Raw genomic sequence first — 25083 nt, 5'->3', positions numbered from 1 at the left:
GAATGGAGGCGAGTCGCGCACATTAAACTATGAGAAGTTAACGAGCACACCTGCGGACGATGGCGTATGACAGGTGAACACAGCGGTGCAGCTTACGCCGGCCGGCAAACGCAAATGATCGGCCGAAATGGATAAGCCGTTTATAAACGGTATAGAATTGCGTCAGGACTTGATAAGAAAAGGCGGGCCATATCAAGTTTGCGTTGGGAGGCGAAGCTGACGAAATTCTGTCAGGAAAAGGAAGGTGATTTTTTGAAAGGGCACGGTTCAACATGCGTGATGCTCACCACAGACAGTGGATAATATTAGCGGCACAGAGTCAGATGAATATGCATTTCTGGGTGACGTGTCAGCGCAAGGCAAAAGTGTATGGGCCCAAAAGGTAGAAATTAATGGGGAATATATTGAATTTAGTGGTCCATCACCAGTGAGTCCACAGCAGCATGGAGCCCTGCACCCTGCTTTTAAAGTCCTGTACGGTCCAGGGGATACTGTCCTTAATGTTCAGGGATGTTTCACAGCTCAACTGCAGATTTCACAGCTCAAACACAGAGCGTCAGAGCAGGACATGCATGTGGTGTCACGTCTTTCAAAGCCACTTCTGGGTTCACCATGCCACTGAGTCGCTGCAGCTAATTCAGCGCACTCACGTTGTGCCGGCTGCAGGGGAGGAGTTTGTGAAGGGCCATCCAACTGTGTTCAAGGGCTGGGGAAGATTGGAGAACTAGACACGATTTCACACTGTGTTCAAGGGCTGGGGAAGATTGGAGAACCAGACACGACTTCAAACTGTGTTCAAGGGCTGGGGAAGATTGGAGAACCAGACACGACTTCACACACTCTCTAACTGCAGCCAGGAGAGAGTCTGGCTGACGACAGAATGCACATGGGTCAGTACTGCGGCAGGTACAGACGCCTCGGCCTAATCGGGTCAGAACGCATGGCGGGCTGATGGAGGAACCACATTCACCTGTGGGCAACACTGGAGCCAGAGCCCTCAGACATGCTGCGGCACCAAGCTCCTCAGACACACCAGGGGGCTGAGAATCCTGCAGGAGGGCACACCTCCCTGACCCGGAGAGGAGAGTCACTAAACCACCCCTTAAACTGCACTGCAGAGGAGAGTCACTGAACCACCCCTTCTCTGCACTGCAAAGGAGAATCACTAAACCACCCCTTAAACTGGACTGCAGAGGAGAGTCACTAAACCACCCCTTCTCTGCACTGCAAAGGAGAATCACTAAACCACCCCTTAAACTGGACTGCAGAGGAGAGTCACTAAACCACCCCTGAAACTGGACTGCAGAGGAGAGTCACTAAACCACCCCTTAAACTGCACTGCAAAGGAGAGTCACTAAACCACCCCTTCTCTGCACTGCAAAGGAGAATCACTAAACCACCCCTTAAACTGGACTGCAAAGGAGAGTCACTAAACCACCCCTTCTCTGCACTGCAGAGGAGAATCACTAAACCACCCCCTGAACTGGACTTCAAAGGAGAGAGACCAGAGAGGCCTTAATCAGATACGGGGGCTTGTTTTCCTACCAACTGTGTTACTTTAAAAAAAAGGAGAGGTTAAATGTTACAAAAGGTTGTGTAGTTCTTCTTTGCTTAACAGGGGAGATGTCCTGGGATGGGTTCATTCCAGGAGCTGTGAGAGATGACTTTTGAGCAGGGTGTACGAGGAGGGGGTTGTAGCGATGCTATTAAACAGCAAGTCCTGTTATATCGACCTCCTCATCATTCTCCTTACTGTATATTGTATTGTACCAGACATCTAGATTCAGGACAGTTTTGTGAAGTGTGTTTGGTCAACCCAATGTGGTGCACTCGGGTGAACCCTTTTCATTTATGATGATTACATTACATTACATAAAATTATTGGCATTTGGTAGACGCTCTTATCCAGAGCGACGTACAGTTGATTAGACTAAGCAGGAGGCAATCTGGAACAATGCAGGGTTAAGGGCCTTACTCAAGGGCCCAACGGCTGTGCAGATCTTACTGTGGCTAGACCGGGATTAGAACCACTGACCTTGCATGTCCCAGTCATTTACCTTAACCACTACGCTACAGGCCACCCTGATGACATCATGGAAATGTTCCTGCATGAGATCCATTGTTTCATTAGCAGTTTAGCAGTTTAGTGTTCAAAGAAAACACAACCTGCCTACAATATCAACACTACCAAAAAGGACATCCTCAATTGACTTCCTGAAGCGTGCCAGTCTTCAGAACAAGGAACCGAAATGACAGATGTTCCAATCAACGTCTTTATTAACTTTGGGGCAGGTTAAGCAGGCGTAGGTTGATCGCAGGAAAACAAGTATATAGAAGACTAGACAGTTTGTAAACTATAATCCAGGCAGGGGTTCGGTTTCTAGTTCTGTCTGTTAGTTTATTCGTTTTTTTCTTGTAATTTATCATTGTTCTTTATCATATCTGTTTTTCTGTTATCACCCATTACTGTTCCTTGCATTTCGTCATCCCCCGATGTTTTCGAGCCATAGTCACTCCCCTGTCTGCGTGTTGCACAATTCGGGTGATTTCGGAGATTTACGGTTTCCCACGATTCCTTCCCAGTCTCGCATTTCCTTTCTTCCTGCTTTTCTCGCTACTTAATGTTGTATAGCACTATACTGACTAATAACTACTAATATAGATATTGCACAGTACTAACTGGGGCGTAGATTTAGGGGAGGACAGGGGGGGACATGTCCCCCTCAATATTTAGAAGAGGTGAATTTGTCCCCCCCAAAACATAATGAATGATAACCTCCTCCCTAATGCAGGTAGAAATAACAGCACAGAGGGTCTAAACCAGGGGTCGGCAACCCTGGTCCTGGAGAGCCGCAGGGTGTACTGCCTTTCGTCTCCACCTTAAAATAAGCAACCAATCCAGACCCAAGAAACCAGGTGAGGTGAGTTAACTGTGCAATCAACGGCTTTCATTGATCAATTAATGCCAAGTAACAACGAAAGCCAGCACACCCTGCGGCTCTCCAGGACCAGGGTTGCCGACCCCTGATCTAGTGTAAGTAGCTATCACGCTTGTTTTACCTTCAGTGTTTCTGAATGAGAGTATCTGCGGATGAAACGCTAACGTTATCTAGTTTATAACTTGTGCCTGAAGTTATCTGAGGTGCGTTGAAGTTCAGCAAACAGGCGAACGTTTGCAAACAATTAATTTTTTTTCCGTTAGCATTCTGTTCGCTGTGTTTGCAAACGGTCTGAAAGATTTGCGGCGAACAATGAGGAAGCTGGACTGAGGCAAATGTGAAGATAAATTGATGCAGAAGAGGAGCAAATTGGTTCATAAAAATTCACCAGAATGCAGGAAATTAAGTGAGAGATGCTCAAAATTTCCTGGGGGAGAACACCCAGACCCCCTGCTTAATGGGCCCCCCCAATGTTGAAATGAAACCTATGCCCCTGAGTACTAACATACTATATTAACACACTTACTGTCTGTCTAACTAATTAACTAACAGTCACTTATTTTGGGTATTTAGATTCATACACGTAACTGAATTACTAACAATTATCTCCCGTTTCTAGTTTGCTCTGTAACTCCGCCTCTCTGTTCTATCACTGATTACTTGCTTTGATTCAGCGAAGTGTCCGCACCTGTCTCTCGCTATCACTACGTCTCCTAACAATGCAAATGTCCACGTCCTAATCTGGAGCCGTATTTCATGTGGGTCTGTGTGCATCCAGTCCACGTTTTCGTTTCCTATTTGTTATTATATCAGTACCCTATTACGTTCTCCGCCTGTTGTCCATTTTTTAACCCACCTCACTCCCGTGCCCCGCCTAGTTTGGTCTGGTCTTGGTATTTAAAGTCTGAATTCAGACTTTATTGCTCAGGAAGCGTAATTGTTCAACACGCGAACACGTGTACACATAATTCCCAAAATTAACGAGACACTCACATATACAATTATGTGCTACAGCACTTAGCCAATTTACAGTAAGAAGTTCGTTCGCCAACCCGGACGGAACAATATTCTCAGTGTTGTATAGCGCATTGTTTCTGCATGTGGACTGCATGTGGACTGCAGAATTTGGGCAACATGCAAATACATACAGAGAGACAACGGCATAGCTTTGTCAGATAGGCAAATGAGGGAGGCTGGTAGATGAAATTAAGGTTTAAGGTTTCAAGGTGCGATGTCATTAAAATGACTTCACTCTTGTCTTACAAAGCCAGTGACACTCTCATGCATGTGTCACCATGGCAGCAGGTGCATACCTCTTATTGAATCATGTCCTGGGTTAGCATATCAATCCTGCATAATTGTACATTACTTTTCCTGCATTTCAACCAAAAATGCTGCCTTCCAGTGTATCCTATTTAAGAGCGTGAGCGTACAGTAGATTTGTCTGGTAGAGAATGGTGTATTCACCTAGTCCAAGAAAATTAATAGATACCAAGTCGGGACCAATTTTATCCTCAGTATATAGCCAAAGATGTATGGATAAATATTAATAAATGAAAAATAATATGGTGTTTTTCTATATTCAGTGGAAACTGAACAGGGGGGAGAAAAAGGGAAGAATCAATATGACCCTCCATATTGTTTCCTTTAACCTGCAGGTAGAGACAGAGCACCAATGTATCTCAGCAGGTCCAGCAAACATAATCTATGTGGTTAATTTAACTGAGCTTGTTTCTTTCATGTTGCCAGAATGTCCAGACATCCCTTCTTAAGCACATGAAAAGCAAAGGGTTTGATTGTCACTTATGAAAGAATATCAGACATAACTACATAATTTAGTCACTGTAGATTTCTCCCTATCTGGAGATGGCAAATCGGCTAATTCAGAAACTTTGTAGACCAGGAACCATAGAACCTTCTGATCCTCAGGTGCGTGAGATTAGGCAGAGTCTAAACCCTCAGTGCAGAATATCTGTGTGATTAGGCTGAGTATAAACCCTCAGAGCAGAAAACCTGTGTGATTAGGCTGAAACTAAACCCTCAGAGCAGAAAACCTGTGTGATTGAGACTAAACCCTCAGAATACCTGTGTAATTAGGCTGAGTCTAAACCCTCAGAGCAGAATACCTGTGTGAGATTAGGCTGAGTCTAAACCCTCAGAATATCTGTGTGTGATTAGGCTGAGACTAAACCCTCAGAATACCTGTGTAATTAGGCTGAGTCTAAACCCTCAGAGCAGAATACCTGTGTGAGATTAGGCTGAGTCTAAACCCTCAGAATATCTGTGTGTGATTAGGCTGAGTCTAAACCCTCAGAGCAGAATACCCTCTGAGCAGCTGTTCTTATTTTAAACAATCTTCAAATAAAATACATTTTTTATTAAATAAAAAATAATAATCGGGGCCTCTCTGTGTGGAGTTTGCATGTTCTCCCCTTGTTTGCGTGGGTTTCCTCCGGGTACTCCGGTTTCCTCCCACAGTCCAAAGACATGCAGGTTAGGCTGATTGGAGAGTCGAAATTTCCCATGGGTATGAGTGTGTGAGTGAATGGTGTGTGTGCCCTGCGATGGACTGGCGACCTGTCCAGGGTGTATTCCTGCCTTTTGCCCAATGTATGCTGGGATAGGCTCCAGCCCCCCTGCGACCCTGTTCAGGATAAGCGGGTTAAGATAATGGATGGATGGATGGAACAAATAATAATTTAATTCATAAATGCAAGATAAAGTTGAAAAGGCACAAAACCCCCATCCCCAAAACCCAAACCTTACACATTAGGAATTTCATTGATAAGGCACTTCACATACAGAGACATAGCCCTCACAGATATTCACCATGTGTACACCAGTCATACAGGCAAAGTTATATATCCGTTTAAAACTAAAAATGTCCCAAGTTATTGATAGAACTTCATGATTTAATTTACTTGATTAAATTATTCCCTCAAAACAAAGCATATTAAAGATGAGCTGAAGTCAAAATGTACTTTTTCCCCAATTTAGTCAAACAAAGTAAAGCGTTAAAGTATTCCAAAATGTATCTAGTTTTACTCATGTATATGTCATATCTAGTTTAACTTGTGTATATGTCATATCTAGTTTAACTTGTGTACATGTCATATTTAGTTTTACTTGTGTACATGTCATATCTAGTTTTACTCGTGTATATGTCATATCTAGTTTAACTTGTGTATGTCATATCTAGTTTAACTTGTGTACATGTCATATCTAGTTTAACTTGTGTATGTCATATCTAGTTTAACTTGTGTATGTCATATCTAGTTTAACTTGTGTACATGTCATATATAGTTTTACTTGTGTATATGTCATATCTAGTTTTACTTGTGTATGTCATATCTCGTTTTACTTGTGTACATGTCATATCTAGTTTTACTTGTGTATGTCATATATAGTTTAACTTGTGTATATGTCATATCTAGTTTTACTTGTGTACATGTCATCTAGTTTTACTTGTGTATGTCATATATAGTTTAACTTGTGTACATGTCATATCTAGTTTTACTTGTGTATGTCATATATAGTTTAACTTGTGTATATGTCATATCTAGTTTTACTTGTGTACATGTCATCTAGTTTTACTTGTGTATGTCATATATAGTTTAACTTGTGTACATGTCATATCTAGTTTTACTTGTGTATGTCATATCTAGTTTAACTTGTGTATATGTCATATCTAGTTTTACTTGTGTACGTCATATTGCGGAAGCCAGTGCTGCTAAGGGGGCGACATGGCTCAGGCAGTAAGAGCAGTCGTCTCATTGGCTCAGGCAGTAAGAGCAGTCGTCTCATTGGCTCAGGCAGTAAGAGCAGTTGTCTCATTGGCTCAGGCAGTAAGAGCAGTCGTCTCATTGGCTCAGGCAGTAAGAGCAGTCGTCTCATTGGCTCAGGCAGTAAGAGCAGTCAGCTGGCAGCCGGAGGGTTGCCAGTTCGATCCCCCACCCAGGCTGTGTCGAAGTGTCCCTGAGCAAGACACTTAACTCCCAAATGCTCCTGACGAGCTGGTCGGTGCCTTGCATGGCAGCCAATCGCCGTTGGTGTGTGTGTGTGTATGAATGGGTGGATGAGAAGCAAAATTGTACAGCGCTTTGGAAAAAGGCGCTATATAAATGCCAACCATTTACCATGCTCTAACTTCAGCCTTTAAGGCCGTTCGGCAGTCCTGTTCATTTCACAGCCCTCATCTCCCTTCAAACAACTTCATTTTATTTTTACAGGCCAGCAGCTTCATGGTGATGGACTCATAGTCTCCAGCATGCCCTCCGGTTGGCTTTGACTGGAGAAATTTCCTTGTCTCCCAGTAATGCTGCCAGGTTCTGTCCTTGGATGCTCCAAATCCAAAAACATTCACCTGAGACCAAAAGGAAGCAGATGGACAGTTTGATGTTGAACTGAGTAGATTTTGTGAGGCCCAGGTTACAAACAGCTGTGGAGGCATTCACTATGAGGCTGAGGTTATAGAGGCATTCACTATGAGGCTGAGGTTATAGAGGCATTCACTATGAGGCTGAGGTTATAGAGGCATTCACTACGAGGCTGAGGTTATGTAGGCATTCAGTACGAGGCTGAGGTTATAGAGGCATTCACTACGAGGCTGAGGTAATGTAGGCATTCACTACGAGGCTGAGGTAATGTAGGCATTCAGTACGAGGCTGAGGTAATGTAGGCATTCAGTACGAGGCTGAGGTTATGTAGGCATTCACTATGAGGCTGAGGTTATAGAGGCATTCCCTATGAGGCTGACGTTATAGAGGCATTCACTATGAGGCTGAGGTTATAGAGGCATTCACTATGAGGCTGAGGTTATAGAGGCATTCACTACGAGGCTGAGGTTACAGGCAGCTGTGGAGGCATTCAGTACGAGGCTGAGGTTATAGAGGCATTCACTATGAGGCTGACGTTATAGAGGCATTCACTATGAGGCTGAGGTTATAGAGGCATTCACTATGAGGCTGAGGTTATAGAGGCATTCACTATGAGGCTGAGGTTATAGAGGCATTCCCTATGAGGCTGACGTTATAGAGGCATTCACTATGAGGCTGAGATTATAGAGGCATTCACTACGAAGCCGTCTATATCCAGACCGAGGCTGGGGATTAGCGAGGTCATGGTTTTTCGGTCCAGTAAGGATTACTTCTGATTTGTCACAGTTAAGTTTGGGATTAAATCCGAAAGGACAGTATTAAATCAGAAGCACCATGGAAACACTACATCTGTGGTCCTAACAAGACATTAAGAAGACTTATAAGTGATTCAGGAATGGTCAATGAAATTTGATGTTGCAAAAATTCTACCAGTGGCTCATCATGCATACAGTAAAAAAAGTATCAGGGCATTTCACCAACACTAGATGGCAGTATACGCCAGCTCAAACGTACACTGCATCTGACACTGCACTTTGCTTTTGCTTTTTTTCTTGGGTAAATTGGATAAAGCCAGTTTGTTAATGATATAGTTTGTTAAAATGTGTAATATGTGCTTACCTCATCACATACGTGGATGGCGAACATCAAGGTTAAGAAGCCGGTGGAGGGATATTGCCCATGGCGTTCAAGCCACACATCATAGACGTACTTTAAGAACGTGGGGTTGTATATTAACACCTGTGTTGAATAAAATCATAAAAGTCACAGAATGAGCACAAGAGACATACTACATGTGATATTTGTATATTCACACACTTGTACATATACACACACACACACACACAGACACAAAAGCATCTTGGAACAAAGTGCGACACAAGACTCTTTCACCTTATTCTTGTCTGCATTAATCTTGGCCATCACCGGCATCCGGGTGCTGTTGAAAACAGAGAGATGTCAATAGCCTGCTGGGTGGCACTTAGTCCAATGACGATCCACAAGATCACAGAGTCCACTAGTACCCCAGGGCAGGACACTTGGAGCATCCATGGCAGCACTGAACCAAGAGCTGATAAAGGAGCCCTTTTTCCCTTTCTTTGTGCATAACTGTCTGTCTAGCTCATTTTGCCCCTCACCCTAACATTAAATGCAAAGCGTAATGATGAAAACTGTTGCTTCTTTTTCATCCAAAAACAAAGTGAGTGAGCACCACAGCAGCTTCTGACGAGGGCTCTTGTTTCTCAGAGCTGCATTCAGCTTCTTAGATCAATGTTCAAACACAAATGCATTCCCAATGTAGCCCATGGCCACCTACCGTTTCACAGTGCCTGTGGTCAGAGCACTAGTAATCCACTCCAGATCCAAAGTCTTGAATGGTATCAGCAGCAGACTCGTGTCCTTTTGCAGGTTTGTGGCACTTTCTGGGTACATGACACGATGGGTGGTTCTGTTCCCTACGTCCTTTTCATAGCCCAAAATGGGAGCTTTGTTCATTCTGCAGAGACAATATGTATCGCTCTTAGAGAACTGACTGCTATGTAAACTAGTCTTGACATTGATTTTAGACAATGCAATCATGATCGCTGCATTCTTGTGGCCCAAGTTTACCATACAACCAAGAAACATCATTATGGTTTCTGTAACGTGATGTGAGAAATATGTTTCAACACTATTGCCACAGAAAATACACTAACTGGTATTCAATTAACATTTCTATTGACTTAATCGATGCAAGCTTTGTAATTCAGGAGTTCAGGGTGGAAGAACACATGGTAGGACAAGCTGCCTCAGCTTTTAATAGTTAATCAGGGTAAATCATATTTTATTTCTAGAAACAAAAAACTGTGACATAATAAAAGCACAAAATTGCAATGCCAGATTGTTAAAGACGATTAAAGGCGAGAACAGCAGTTTAGATGTTTATCAGCCTCTTATTTGCAAAGCAGGGCAATAAAACTCCAGCCTCCCTCTCACTATGCTCATGGTTTGCAACCCTCACCTCCCCACGGAGTCAGACAATAAAAGGCAACTTTTATTACATTTCTGGTCAACATATTTCCGGTTTAGTAGAAATACAAGTTTGTTTTGCTAATTGTTCGATACAGGCATTACACTCATGTATGGAACCAAATATCCCACCAACAGCTATGGCTGTTTTCTGACTAATTTTGAAGTTTATTTCATAATCCGTTCAGCCATTTTCTAGAAAATTATATATTAACCCAGCGCTATTTCTTATTGTTGCAGAAATGCATTGCAAGGTCATTTCAGTACCTCTCTGCCGTTCTCGAATGTTTCGACCAATCCACAGTACTCCCAATTAACGCAACTGACTCACGTGACCACAGTATGCTGTCTATGCACAGGAACTTACACATTTGAACAGTAGGTGTCGCTACTACACAAGATCACAAGAAACCAAACCTTATATTTTCCAAACATTACAAACAAAATGATTGCACCAATCACAATAATCATTCAATTCTCTCCATATTACTCTGCACTTTAAATAATCAGAAAGTCAGGGGACAGCTACAGTACTTTAAATGTCCCTGTCAAGGTAATTTATATGAATGAGAAAGAGCAGTGGTCCCTGTTTTTAGGTCAGGTCAGGCTGAGTCTTTCACCTTATGACGAAGTCATTGGAGTCAATGAGGGCTCCGTAATCAGATCCCTTGAGGTTCCCAGAATTCCCGACTACAGCGCAAGTCCTGCAGCGATTGGGCCCTGAGTCGTTGTAATGTCCCTCCCCAGGGACAACCTTGAATAGTTTCTGCACCAAAGCACTGTAGTTGGCATTTTTCTTAGTCTGTAGCCTCTGGGGACACAATAAAGACACACAAGAGTGTGTCAGGAGTCAGCTGCTCAAGAGTCAATCAACAAGAGCAACGGTAGCTATGGGAGCAGAATAAAGCCTTTCTTAGGCAGATGGCAGGTTATGCTGTATTTACATGGTTTTACTGCGATTACATTTGTCAACAGACCAAAACCAAAACACACACACCCACACACACACACATACACAGTTCAGTCAGAAGACTTCTGAAGAAACGATTACAATGCAAATGCAGTAACAGCATGTAATATAAGCAACAGCAGCATTGAAGCAACAGCATGCCAAAAAGAGCAATGCAGCAGAAAGAGCCAGGCAGAGCTATGGCTTTAGCATGCCAAATGAGCCAGGCAGAGCTATGGCTTTAGCATGCCAAATGAGCCAGGCAGCGCTATGGCTTTAGCATGCAGAATGAGGCAGGCAGAGCTATGGTTTTAGCATGCAGAATGAGGCAGGCAGCGCTATGGCTTTAGCGTGCCAAATGAGCCAGGCAGCGATATGGCTTTAGCATGCAGAATTAGCCAGGCAGCGCTATGGCTTTAGCATGCAGAATGAGCCAGGCAGCGCTATGGCTTTAGCATGCAGAATGAGCCAGGCAGTGCTATGGCTTTAGCGTGCAGACTGAGCCAGCAGGTCAGCTTTTGGATGATTTCCAGCATCATAGGTACTTTTTTGTGTGCGTGCTTACCTGCCACCATTGAAAGGTGTCGTCAGACAGCATGGCGTTCTTCTGTGACAAGAGCGGCGATATGGACGTGTTAAAGCGCTTCCTGAACCAGGGGTCTTCATCCTCAACAGAGATGCACTGGCGGCAGGCACACAGTGCCCTGGAAACGGGTTTGTCGGACCGCCGAAAGACAAGTTGTGATAAGTATGATGACGTATTGCTGGAGCTAAATAAAACTATGGTAGTAGCACAGATGCAGAACAGCACAATCAAAAGCTTTCTTCGTGGATTCTTGAGGTCCACCATTTTGTAAATGATATGTGTTTACAGACTGGAAAGTTGCAAAAAGGAGGGAGAGCTTCCTCAATGGAGGGTTTGACTTCAGACGAGGGTTTGAAAGGATTGTATCAGAAACAAAGTGCATGACCTATTCAGGCAGGGAATGTTATCCTTTCAGAACAGTTCTCAGATGCACTCAAAAGCTAGATGCATGCAGTTTACACTTCGGGGGTTTTCTGCATGGTAAACTGCAAGTACGAGAGGTACTGACAGTCGTAGATTAGTAAGTAACTGACGTCTGAATAGGAGGGAAAATGTGACGGTTTGAAGTGCAAGCTTGTGCTTCCTGTTAGAGGGAGGGGTCCTGCTTTCTTCTTTTTGACTGAATGAGGTGGTAAAGAGATGGTGAAGCTGCTCTCTGCTGGAAATCACCCACCTAGAAAGAAAACAAAGGAGGACTGATTACACTCAACATATCTATGGTACATATCAGTAATGGGCCTGGAGCATTTCCCAACAGAGGGGATTGCTCTCCGTAGAATCCATTGGAACACATAAACAACTTAAATATTACCAGATTATTCAAAAAACTAAAATCCAACCTGAGACTGCTACACTTAAGGAAAATCTAATGTTTCTGCTTAAAAATCTGTCAAATGAACATGTACATGTAAGCTATTGTAAGTATTCACTGTTCTGCATGTAAATGAGAGGCTTAGCACAATAGACACATAGACAGCAAGGTTTATTTTGAGGGGACATAGTGCATTGAAGGTGAGTATAACAGTAGTAATTATCGATAAGTTTGGTTAATGTACAATCAATATTAATTTGTTCTGTATACATCTATATCAATACATGTAGTCTGGTGCAACCAGGCACACACAAATAAAAAAATTAGTGTACTGTATAATACTGTGATCATATCGCGTACAGTTTATGTATATTACAAAACCAAATGTAGATACTTTGTATCTTATATTATTTGGTGTACCCCAAATATTACTTTGTCATAAAAGATGCCTTGGGTCCATACAATGCCCATACTACTTCTGATAAACTACCTACAAGGAGATAAAATAATAGGTAGATATTGCACATGATTATAGTTACATATTGCACATGATTATAAGTTGATATTGCAGTGATTAGAGGTAGATATTGTACATGATTATAAGTAGACATTGCACATGGTTATAGTTAGATATTACACGTGATTATAGGTAGATATTGATTATAAGTTGATATTACACGTGATTATAGGTAGATATTGCACATGATTATAGTTAGATATTACACGTGATTATAGGTAGATATTGCACATGATTATAGTTACATATTGATTATAAGTTGATATTACACGTGATTATAGGTAGATATTGCACATGATTATAGTTAGATATTACACGTGATTATAGGTAGATATTGCACATGATTATAGTTACATATTGATTATAAGTTGATATTACACGTGATTATAGGTAGATACTGCACACACTGCCGCGGTGGCGAAACAGGCTAAGACGCAGCAGACTTGCGGTTGCAGTTTGCTGCAGTTGCACACCGGGGTTCGATTCTCGGTCCTGCCAAAAGCCAAGTTTGGCCGGCTCACGTGGGGCAGCAATAATTGGCTCGCTGCTCCAGAGGGAGGGACTTGGCAGGGTTATTAGATCGCCGCACAATAAGCACCTCGGGCGCCTCGGAATCACGGCAACGGGCACGAGACGAGACGGCTTGAAGAAGGCGTGTCGCTCTCATTCGGGCCGCCCAGGGTACATCTAATACGACTACCTCCAATTGAATCAGACGAGGTACAATTGGCTACCAAATTGGGAGAAAAAGGGAAAAATCTAAAAAAAAAAAAAAAAAAGATATTGCACATGATTATAGGTTGATATTGCACGTGATTGCACTCTTTAGGTTCAATCTCCCACACCAGGCAGGTTAGAGGTTCCTCATTTTATGAGAGTTCTACAGTCCCCTCCAAAAATATTTGAATAGCAATTTCTTTGTTTTTGCTATACACTGAAGACAATTGAGTTTGAGGTCAAAAGATGTAGATGAGATGACAGATCTGAATTTCAGCCTTTATTTCCTGGTATTTTTGTCTAGATTTGTTAAACAACTAAGAACATCACCTTTTATATCAGACCACCCATTTGTGTTAGAAATGATAAACCAACATCAAGACCAGAGAGCTGTCTTTGGGAGAAAGGCAAGCTATTTTGAAGCTTAGAAAAGAGGGGAAATCCATTGCACAAGCATTGAGGATAGCTTGTACAACAACTTGGAATGACCTGAAAAAGAAAGAAACCACTGGTGTACTGAGTGTTGGTGCGTTTTTGCTTGTTGTTGCGCTTTTATTGAAAACATCAGCTAATCAGAGAAAATAGTGAATTACACCCACCAGTAATGGTGCTTCTGGCAAATCGACCCTGATTGAAAAGATATTAAAATAATGTAAATAAAACATGACATGCCAAAGAAGGCGTATTGCTAGGTGGCGTAGCCACAAACCATATCACAAACCATGTATAAAAATTATATATACAGTTGGATAATTTAGTTTGTAAGTTTTTTAATGATATTAATGATGTTAGAGTGACATTTATTTACACACACTCAAATTTCAGCCATGTTATATTATTTTTCATTCATGAACTTAATTACCATACACGTGAAGATAATTTGGGACAGCCTGAAAATAAAAAGATTTAAAGAAGGAAAAAATTATATTCAAAATGTTTTACTTTATTTTGTTGCAGTAATATCTTATACTTGATAATCAGTATCATGCATGACATTTGTATCATCTTAACAAATAAGGCCCAAATGCTACACTGTGTCCCGGTACCCTGTCTCCTGCCTACTTCCTGGGTGACCATCGCCACGCCCACTTCAATGAGTGAGTCACAGAATAAATGTCATGTGACCATGAGCAATTTATATACACGGTATTTGAGGTGAAAATGCTGAATGACAATGATTAGCTAGTCAAGGCGAAAAACTCAAAATACTTAATGCGTCCCAAATTCTGAATCTGAATTCACCCTAATGTAGTGAATAGTAAACCAAGAAATAAACGTAATTTGTGATGAACGAGTAGGCTACATTCAGTCTATCGACTAAAAGCGGTAATAGCATTCTTCTAAACCAGTGTTTTTTGTATAGAACGGTGTAGGGTGTGTTGTAGATATTTACTCCATAAAAATATCCATCCATCCATCCATTACCTGAACCCGCTTATCCTGATCAGGGTCGCAGGGGGGCTGGAGCCTATCCCAGCATACATTGGGCGAAAGGCAGGAATACACCCTGGACAGGTCGCCAGTCTATCTCAGGGCACACACACCATTCACTCACACACTCATACCTACGGGCAATTTAGACTCTCCAATCAGCCTAACGTGCATGTCTTTGGACTGTGGGAGGAAACCGGAGTACCCGGAGGAAACCCACGCAGACACGGGGAGAACATGCAAACTCCGCACAGAGAGGCCCCGGCCGACGGGGATTCGAACCCAGGACCTCCTTGCTGTGAGGCGGCAGTGCTACCCACTGCACCACCATAAAAATATGTTCTTTTACATATTAGACACATAAAATAAGCCACGGCCATGCTTAAAAATTTTATTTATTTTTTTTAAAAGAAGAAAAATAACAAATTGAACGCCATATCTGGGTTAAGGGAGCTGCATCTTCACTGGGCATTGTAAGATGGAAATGAGGGTTTTTAAGAACAGGCTGTATAGACCTATGTTTGTTAATGGATTTGCGGCAAGATCCATAGCCTTATACGCGATTACGCGGATATATTGCAAAATACGACGTCTGCTGTCCAAATTCACTCTTTATTTAGTAAACTATACAAGGTGCATCTCAAAAAATTTGTATATGGTGGAAAAGTTTCTTTTTTTCTGTCATTTGTTTCAAAAAGTTAAACTTTCTTATATTCTAGATTCATTACACATAAAGTGAAATATTTCAAGCCTTTTTTTGTTTTAATCTTGACGATTACGTCTTACAGCTCCAGTATCTGAAAATATTACAATATTACATGAGACCAGTCAAAAAAAAGATTTATAATACAGAAATGTCGGTCTTCTGAAAAGTATGTTCATTTATGCTCTCAATACATGGTCGGGCAATCATGGGGAAAACTGCTGACGTGACAGTTGCCCAGTAGACACTCATTGACACCCTCCACAAGGAGGGTAAGCCATAGAAGGTCGTTGCTGAAAGGGCTGGCTGTTCGCAGAGTGTTGTATCAACGCATATTCATGGAAAGTTGACTGGAAGTTGCTTGAAGTCCAGTGTGTCCAAGTTTCCACAGTCAGTGATGATTTGGGGTGCCATGTCATCTGCTGGTGTTGGTCCACTGTGTTTTATCAAGTCCAGAGTCAACACAGCAGATTACCAGGAGATTTTAGAGTACTTCATGCTTCCGTCTGCTGACAAGCTTTATGGAGATGCTGATTTCCTTTTCCAGCAGGACTTGGTATCTGCCCACAGTGTCAAATCTACTAGTAACTGGTTTGTTGACCATGGTATTACTGTGCTTGATTGACCTGAACCACATAGATAATCATCGAGATTCAAAATAATAAATAATTGAAATATTTCACTTTATGTGTAATGAATCTAGAATATGTGAAAGTTTCAATTAAACAGAAAAAAGTAACTTTTCCACGGTATTCTAATTTTTTTTAGATAAACATGTGTAGCGTATTAAATTGATATTCACAAAGTAGGGATTAGTAATAAGTGAATAGTGAGCCATTTCAGATACAGCCAATGGGTGCGTCCCATTATTCTGAAAATGCATACTTCACTCCACTTTGTCCCAAACGTTACGGTGCCCTGAGATGGAAGGGCTACGTATAAACACCGCTATAATTTCTACATGGGAACCCAAAGTGTATACAAAATACCCTTTAATAAAATCTGAAAATTTGCACTTTAATCACATGTTAATTGTGTGATTGCAAATCTAAAATTGTAGCAAATCAGAGGCAAAGAAATACATTCCGAGCCTTGAGAGATATAACCCATCACATTACATTACATTACATTACATTACAAGGCATTTAGCAGACGCTCTTATCCAGAGCGACGTACAACGAAGTGCAAATCAAACACAAGTATGAGTGCTAAGAGGACCTGAGAGCCCAGTACAGTTCCGAGTCTTAGTGTGTTTACAGATACAATCGGAACCCTTGAAGAATAACCCGATGTACAAGGAGGGGTTTTGAGAGACGCTATTAAACGACTAATCCTGTTATATCGGCCTCCTCCTCGTTCTCCTTATATAAAATAGTGTCAGAAGTAAAACTAAAAAAGAAATACTACAACAAAGTTAATCAAACCAGCGCCACCATTCATGTGAATAACTTACCTTGATGTCCGCTGCGGGAAAGGTGAAGTTACATTTCCATCGCCGATGAGGACTGAAAAAACAAAAGCATTTATGCATCTACACTACAGGTGCGTCCCAATAGACGGAAAGTGTATAGGCATACAGCACTCCTTTGCGCCACATTATTTCGCAGAAGTGGAGGAGTGGCCCTGGGGGAGTGGAGTAAAGGATGGTGGAGTGAAAGATTGTGGGACGCAGTCTAGCACTGAATGGAGGCGAGTCGCGCACATTAAACTATGAGAAGTTAACGAGCACACCTGCGGACGATGGCGTATGACAGGTGAACACAGCGATGCAGCTTACGCCGGCCGGCAAACGCAAATGATCGGCCGAAATGGATAAGCCGTTTATAAACGGTATAGAATTGCGTCAGGACTTGATAAGAAAAGGCGGGCCATATCAAGTTTGCGTTGGGAGGCGAAGCTGACGAAATTCTGTCAGGAAAAGGAAGGTGATTTTTTGAAAGGGCACGGTTCAACATGCGTGATGCTCACCACAGACAGTGGATAATATTAGCGGCACAGAGTCAGATGAATATGGATTTCTGGGTGACGTGTCAGCGCAAGGCAAAAGTGTATGGGCCCAAAAGGTAGAAATTAATGGGGAATATATTGAATTTAGTGGTCCATCCCCAGTGAGTCCACAGCAGCATGGAGCCCTGCGCCCTCCTTTTAAAGTCCTGTACGGTCCAGGGGATACTGTCCTTAATGTTCAGGGATGTTTCACAGCTCAACTGCAGATTTCACAGCTCAAACACAGAGCATCAGAGCAGGACATGCATGTGGTGTCAGGTCTTTCAAAGCCACTTCTGGGTTCACCATGCCACTGAGTCACTGCAGCTAATTCAGCGCACTCACGTTGTGCCGGCTGCAGGGGAGGAGTTTGTGAAGGGCCATCCAACTGTGTTCAAGGGCTGGGGAAGATTGGAGAACCAGACACGACTTCACACACTCTCTAACTGCAGCCAGGAGAGAGTCTGGCTGACGACAGAATGCACATGGGTCAGTACTGCGGCAGGTACAGAAGCCTCGGCCTTATCGGGTCAGAACGCATGGCGGGCTGATGGAGGAACCACATTCACCTGTGGGCAACACTGGAGCCAGAGCCCTCAGACATGCTGCGGCACCAAGCTCCTCAGACACACCAGGGGGCTGAGAATCCTGCAGGAGGGCACACCTCCCTGACCCGGAGAGGAGAGTCACTAAACCACCCCTTAAACTGCACTGCAGAGGAGAGTCACTAAACCACCCCTTCTCTGCACTGCAAAGGAGAATTACTAAACCACCCCTTAAACTGGACTGCAAAGGAGAGTCACTAAACCACCCCTTAAACTGGACTGCAAAGGAGAGTCACTAAACCACCCCTTAAACTGGACTGCAAAGGAGAGTCACTAAACCACCCCTTCTCTGCACTGCAAAGGAGAGTCACTAAACCACCCCTTAAACTGCACTGCAGAGGAGAGTCACTAAACCACCCCTTCTCTGCACTGCAAAGGAGAATCACTAAACCACCCCTTAAACTGGACTGCAAAGGAGAGTCACTAAACCACCCCTTCTCTGCACTGCAGAGGAGAGTCACTAAACCACCCCTTAAACTGCACTGCAGAGGAGAGTCACTAAACCACCCCTTCTCTGCACTGCAAAGGAGAATCACTAAACCACCCCTTAAACTGGACTGCAAAGGAGAGTCACTAAACCACCCCTTCTCTGCACTGCAAAGGAGAATCACTAAACCACCCCTTAAACTGGACTGCAGAGGAGAGTCACTGAACCACCCCTTAAACTGGACTGCAGAGGAGAGTCACTGAACCACCCCTTAAACTGGACTGCAGAGGAGAGTCACTGAACCACCCCTGAAACTGGACTGCAGAGGAGAGTCACTGAACCACCCCTTAAACTGGACTGCAGAGGAGAGTCAGTGAACCACCCCTTAAACTGGACTGCAGAGGAGAGTCACTAAACCACCCCTGAAACTGGACTGCAGAGGAGAGTCACTAAACCACCCCTGAAACTGGACTGCAGAGGAGAGTCACTAAACCACCCCTTAAACTGGACTGCAGAGGAGAGTCAGTGAACCACCCCTTAAACTGGACTGCAGAGGAGAGTCACTGAACCACCCCTGAAACTGGACTGCAAAGGAGAGTCACTAAACCACCCCTTAAACTGGACTGCAGAGGAGAGTGACTGAACCACCCCTTAAACTGGACTGCAGAGGAGAGTCACTAAACCACCCCTTAAACTGGACTGCAGAGGAGAGTCAGTGAACCACCCCTTAAACTGGACTGCAGAGGAGAGTCACTGAACCACCCCTGAAACTGGACTGCAAAGGAGAGTCACTAAACCACCCCTTAAACTGGACTGCAGAGGAGAGTGACTGAACCACCCCTTAAACTGGACTGCAGAGGAGAGTCACTAAACCACCCCTTAAACTGGACTGCAGAGGAGAGTCAGTGAACCACCCCTTAAACTGGACTGCAGAGGAGAGTCACTAAACCACCCCTGAAACTGGACTGCAAAGGAGAGTCACTAAACCACCCCTTCTCTGCACTGCAAAGGAGAATCACTAAACCACCCCTTAAACTGGACTGCAGAGGAGAGTCACTGAACCACCCCTTAAACTGGACTGCAGAGGAGAGTCACTGAACCACCCCTTAAACTGGACTGCAGAGGAGAGTCACTAAACCACCCCTGAAACTGGACTGCAGAGGAGAGTCACTAAACCACCCCTTAAACTGGACTGCAGAGGAGAGTCAGTGAACCACCCCTTAAACTGGACTGCAGAGGAGAGTCACTGAACCACCCCTTAAACTGGACTGCAAAGGAGAGTCACTAAACCACCCCTTAAACTGGACTGCAGAGGAGAGTGACTGAACCACCCCTTAAACTGGACTGCAGAGGAGAGTCACTAAACCACCCCTTAAACTGGACTGCAGAGGAGAGTCAGTGAACCACCCCTTAAACTGGACTGCAGAGGAGAGTCACTAAACCACCCCTGAAACTGGACTGCAAAGGAGAGTCACTAAACCACCCCTTAAACTGGACTGCAGAGGAGAGTGACTGAACCACCCCTTAAACTGGACTGCAGAGGAGAGTCACTAAACCACCCCTTAAACTGGACTGCAGAGGAGAGTCAGTGAACCACCCCTTAAACTGGACTGCAGAGGAGAGTCACTAAACCACCCCTTAAACTGGACTGCAGAGGAGGCGTCACTGAACCACCCCTTAAACTGGACTGCAAAGGAGAGTAACTAAACCACCCCTTAAACTGAACTGCAGAGGAGGCGTCACTAAACCACCCCCTGAACTGGACTTCAAAGGAGAGAGACCAGAGAGGCCTTAATCAGATACTGGGGCTTGTTTTCCTACCAACTGTGTTACTGTAAAAAAAGGAGGAGAAAGGAATGTTACAAAAGGTTGTGTAGTTCTTCTTTGCTTAACAGGGGAGATGTCCTGGGATGGGTTCATTCCAGGAGCTGTGAGAGATGAGCAGGGTGTATGAGGAGGGGGTTGTGGAGATTCTATTAAACAGCAAGTCCTGTTATATCGACCTCCTCATCATTCTCCTTACTGTATATTGTATTGTACCAGACATCTAGATTCAGGACAGTTTTGTGAAGTGTGTTTGGTCAACCCAATGTGGTGCACTCGGGTGAACCCTTTTGATTTATGATGATTCCATTACATTACATAAAATTATTGGCATTTGGTAGACGCTCTTATCCAGAGCGACGTACAGTTGATTAGACTAAGCAGGAGATAATCTGGAACAATGCAGGGTTAAGGGCCTTACTCAAGGGCCCAACGGCTGTGCAGATCTTATTGTGGCTAGACCAGGATTAGAACCACTGACTTTGCATGTCCCAGTCATTTACCTTAACCACTCCGCTACAGGCCGCCCTGATGACATCATAGAAATGTTCTTGTGTCAGGTCCATTGTTTCATGAGAAGTTTATTGTGTGTGATGATAATGTGGAAATGTTCCTGCATGAGATCCATTGTTTCATTAGCAGTTTAGTGTTTGTTTTGTACTCCAAATCAAAGAAAACACAATCTGCCTACAATGTCAACACTACCAAACAGAACATCCTCAATTGACTTCCTGAAGCGTGCCAGCCTTCAGAACAAGGAACCGAAATGACAGATGTTCCAATCAAAGTCTTTATTAACTTTGGGGCAGGTTAAGCAGGCGTAGGTTGATCGCAGGAAAACAAGTATATAGAAGACTAGACAGTTTGTAAACTATAATCCAGGCAGGGGTTCGGTTTCTAGTTCTGTCTGTTAGTTTATTCTTTTTTTTCTTGTTATTTATCATTTTTCATTATCATATCTGGTTTTCTGTTATCACCATTACTGTTCATTGCATTTCGTCTCCGCCGATGTTTTCGAGCCGTAGTCACTCCCCTGTCTGCGTGTTGCACTATTCGGGTGATTTCGGAGATTTACGGTTTCCCACGATTCCTCCCCAGTCTCGCATTTCCTTTCTTCCTGCTTTTCTCGCTACTTAATGTTGTATAGCACTATACTGACTAATAACTACTAATATAGATATTGTACAGTACTAACTGGGGCGTAGATTTAGGGGGGACAGGGGGGGACATGTCCCCCTCAATATTTAGAAGAGGTGAATTTGTCCCCCCAAAACATAATGAATGATAACCTCCTCCCTATTACAGGTATAAATAACAGCACAGAGGGTCTAAACGCTTAGATATCTTTCTTGCCTATTTTACAATTATTTCATACACCCCCACTGGACCATACCATCTTAACCTTGCTGGGTCTGCCGGCCTCGCTGACTCGCAGTTGCGATATGTCTACCGTTGCGGGAGCATGATAGTGTCGGAAATCAAGTGTAAGTAACTATCACGCTTGTTTTACCTTCAGTGTTTCTGAATGAGAGTATATGCGGATGAAACGCTAACGTTATCTAGTTTATAACTTGTGCCTGAAGTTATCTGAGGTGCGTTCAGCAAACAGGCGAACGTTTGCAAACAATTAAAGTTTTTTCCGTTAGCATTCTGTTCGCGGTGTTTGCAAACGGTCTGAAAGATTTGCGGCGAACAATGAGGAAGCTGGACTGAGGTAAATGTGAAGATAAATTGATGCAGAAGAGGAGTAAATTGGTTCATAAAAATTCACCAGAATGCAGGAAATTAAGTGAGAGATTTCCTGGGGGAGAACACCCAATGTTGAAATGAAACCTATGCCCCTGAGTACTAATATACTATATTAACACACTTACTGTCTGTCTAACTAATTAACTAACAGTCACTTATTTTGGGTATTTAGATTTATACACGTAACTTACTAACAATTATCTCCCATTTCTAGTCTGCTCTGTAACTCCGCCTCTCTGTTCTATCACTATGTAATGTCCACGTCCTAATCCGGAGCCGAATGTCTTTCATGTGGGTCTGTGGGCATCCAGTCCACGTTTTCGTTTCCTCTTTGTTATTATATCAGTACCCTATTATGTTCTCCGCATGTTGTCCGTTTGTTTAGCCCACCTCACTCCCGTGCCCCGCCTAGTTTGGTCTGGTCTTGGTATTTAAACACCTGTCTCTGCATTGTTCTTTGTCTGAACGTTGATCAATATCGGGTTGCCGATTCATAGTAAGCCTGTATTTTTTTTTGCTTGTTTGATTATTTGATTATTCGTTTTGGCCCTTTTTGTACTCCAGTTTGTGACTCTCAGATTATAGGCCCCTGCTTTGTTTTTTGACCATTATTTTGAATCTCGATTCTGGCATTGTTTGAACTCTGTTTACCTGGCTTGATTCTGGGATTGTTTGAACTCTGTTTACCTGGCTTGATTCTGGACTGATTAAAGAACAACATTTTTGCATACTCCCTGGTCTGTGTCTGGGTCCTCTGAACGGTACCTCACACATAAAATGAAAGAAAACCAAAACGTAGTCGTGGTCACAGGCAGAAGGTCGATAACAGTAAGGCAGTCCAAACAGGCAGATAAACAGAAACAAAATCCGGGATGTGAGATATAGCTCAAGTCTGGAGACATGGAACACTGGATGGAGTCAGGCCCTATGCCTGGAAGGTCGGGGTGTGATGGGAGATGGAGTCAGGCATTGAGAAGGTGGGGGGTGTGATGGGAGATGGAGTCAGGCATTGAGAAGGTGGGGGGTGTGATGGGAGATGGAGTCAGGCATTGAGAAGGTGGGGGGTGTGATGGGAGATGGAGTCAGGCATTGAGAAGGTGGGGGGTGTGATGGGAGATGGAGTCAGGCATTGAGAAGGTGGGGGGTGTGATGGGAGATGGAGTCAGGCATTTAGAAGGTGGGGGTGTGATGGGAGATGGAGTCAGGCATTGAGAAGGTGGGGGGTGTGATGGGAGATGGAGTCAGGCATTGAGAAGGTGGGGGGTGTGATGGGAGATGGAGTCAGGCATTGAGAAGGTGGGGGGTGTGATGGGAGATGGAGTCAGGCATTGAGAAGGTGGGGGGGGGTGATGGGAGATGGAGTCAGGCATTGAGAAGGTGGGGGGTGTGATGGGAGATGGAGTCAGGAATTGAGAAGGTGGGGGGTGTGATGGGAGATGGAGTCAGGCATTGAGAAGGTGGGGGGTGTGATGGGAGATGGAGTCAGGCATTGAGAAGGTGGGGGGTGTGATGGGAGATGGAGTCAGGAATTGAGAAGGTGGGGGGTGTGATGGGAGATGGAGTCAGGCATTGAGAAGGTGGGGGGTGTGATGGGAGATGGAGTCAGGCATTGAGAAGGTGGGGGGTGTGATGGGAGATGGAGTCAGGCATTGAGAAGGTGGGGGGTGTGATGGGAGATGGAGTCAGGCATTGAGAAGGTGGGGGGTGTGATGGGAGATGGAGTCAGGCATTGAGAAGGTGGGGGGTGTGATGGGAGATGGAGTCAGGCATTGAGAAGGTGGGGGGTGTGATGGGAGATGGAGTCAGGCATTGAGAAGGTGGGGGGTGTGATGGGAGATGGAGTCAGGCATTGAGAAGGTGGGGGGTGTGATGGGAGATGGAGTCAGGCATTGAGAAGGTGGGGGGTGTGATGGGAGATGGAGTCAGGCATTGAGAAGGTGGGGGGTGTGATGGGAGATGGAGTCAGGCATTGAGAAGGTGGGGGGTGTGATGGGAGATGGAGTCAGGCATTGAGAAGGTGGGGGGTGTGATGGGAGATGGAGTCAGGACATGGGGGCCCCGAGGAGCAATGATGTGCATCCTCCACCCAGGGGAGCGAGGCCTCCCAGGAGGGCAGGGATTTCTCCACCAGGCAGCGCAGTGTCTTTGCCGACTCCTGGCTCGTCCGCTCAGTCTGGCCGGCGGTCTGGGGGTGAAAGCTAGACAGCAGCTGGGTCTTGGCCTCCAGAGCGGACAGCATGACCTCTAAAAGCGACTGGAGAACTGAGGGCCACGGCCCCTGGTCACCTCCAGGGGCAGGCCGTGCAGACGGAAGGCGTGGAGGAACAGGAGCTCCGCTGTCTCTTTCCAGGAGGGTAGTTTGGGGAGAGCAAACGAAGTGAACAAACTTCAAAAACTGGTCCACCATGATGAGGACCACGGACGCCTTGGTTTTGCCACAATGGCTTTTTATGTTTTTTTATGTTTTGGTCGAAGCTTTCTCTGTCAGAGAAACTTTTCTGGGCCTGAAAAACTCAAATTAGCGTTTCCCTAAAACTTTTTCCCTCCGTCTTGCGACCACAAACTTGCCAACTATTAATGGATGGGGAAATAATTCAGTACATCTTGTTTCAAAATGCATGAAATAAAGGTATATTTTAATGACAATCAAAATGGCAGAGATGCAGGTTGCTTAGCTTTGCAGTGGCATAGCTTTGTCAGATAGGCAAATGAGGGATTGTAACAGACATTTAAACCAGGAGTGCCCAAATTTTTGCACCCCACTGTAAAAATACTTGGAAATAAAAACTGAAATTCGGATACGAATCTCATGTACAGCTTCTGACCTCAAACCCAATTGTCTTCAGTGTATAATTGGGCTTGCTGTTCCAATCATTTTGGAGGGGACTGCATAAACACAACAAAACCAATGGTCACCATTTAAAATAAATTGTTACATTTGTGGTGTTAAATATG

The 25083-nt window shown here is 44.0% G+C and overlaps 1 protein-coding gene across 1 annotated transcript; it reads right to left on the bottom strand.

Moving 5' to 3' along the window:
- Positions 1-7131: 7131 nt before the first annotated feature.
- LOC133136628 (CMP-N-acetylneuraminate-beta-galactosamide-alpha-2,3-sialyltransferase 1-like) lies at positions 7132-24367 on the bottom strand. Its single transcript, XM_061254266.1, has 9 exons — positions 24215-24367; positions 18093-18171; positions 16991-17042; positions 11338-11476; positions 10444-10634; positions 9132-9311; positions 8708-8753; positions 8435-8554; positions 7132-7302 (listed from the first exon to the last, which is right to left on the bottom strand). The coding sequence occupies exons 1-9, from the start codon at positions 24365-24367 to the stop codon at positions 7132-7134; spliced, it is 1131 nt and encodes a 376-aa protein (XP_061110250.1).
- Positions 24368-25083: the final 716 nt, after the last annotated feature.

This window comes from Conger conger, chromosome 9, assembly GCF_963514075.1.
Source record: "Conger conger chromosome 9, fConCon1.1, whole genome shotgun sequence".
Lineage (NCBI taxonomy): Eukaryota > Metazoa > Chordata > Actinopteri > Anguilliformes > Congridae > Conger > Conger conger.
This window is presented reverse-complemented; position numbering and strand designations above follow the sequence as displayed.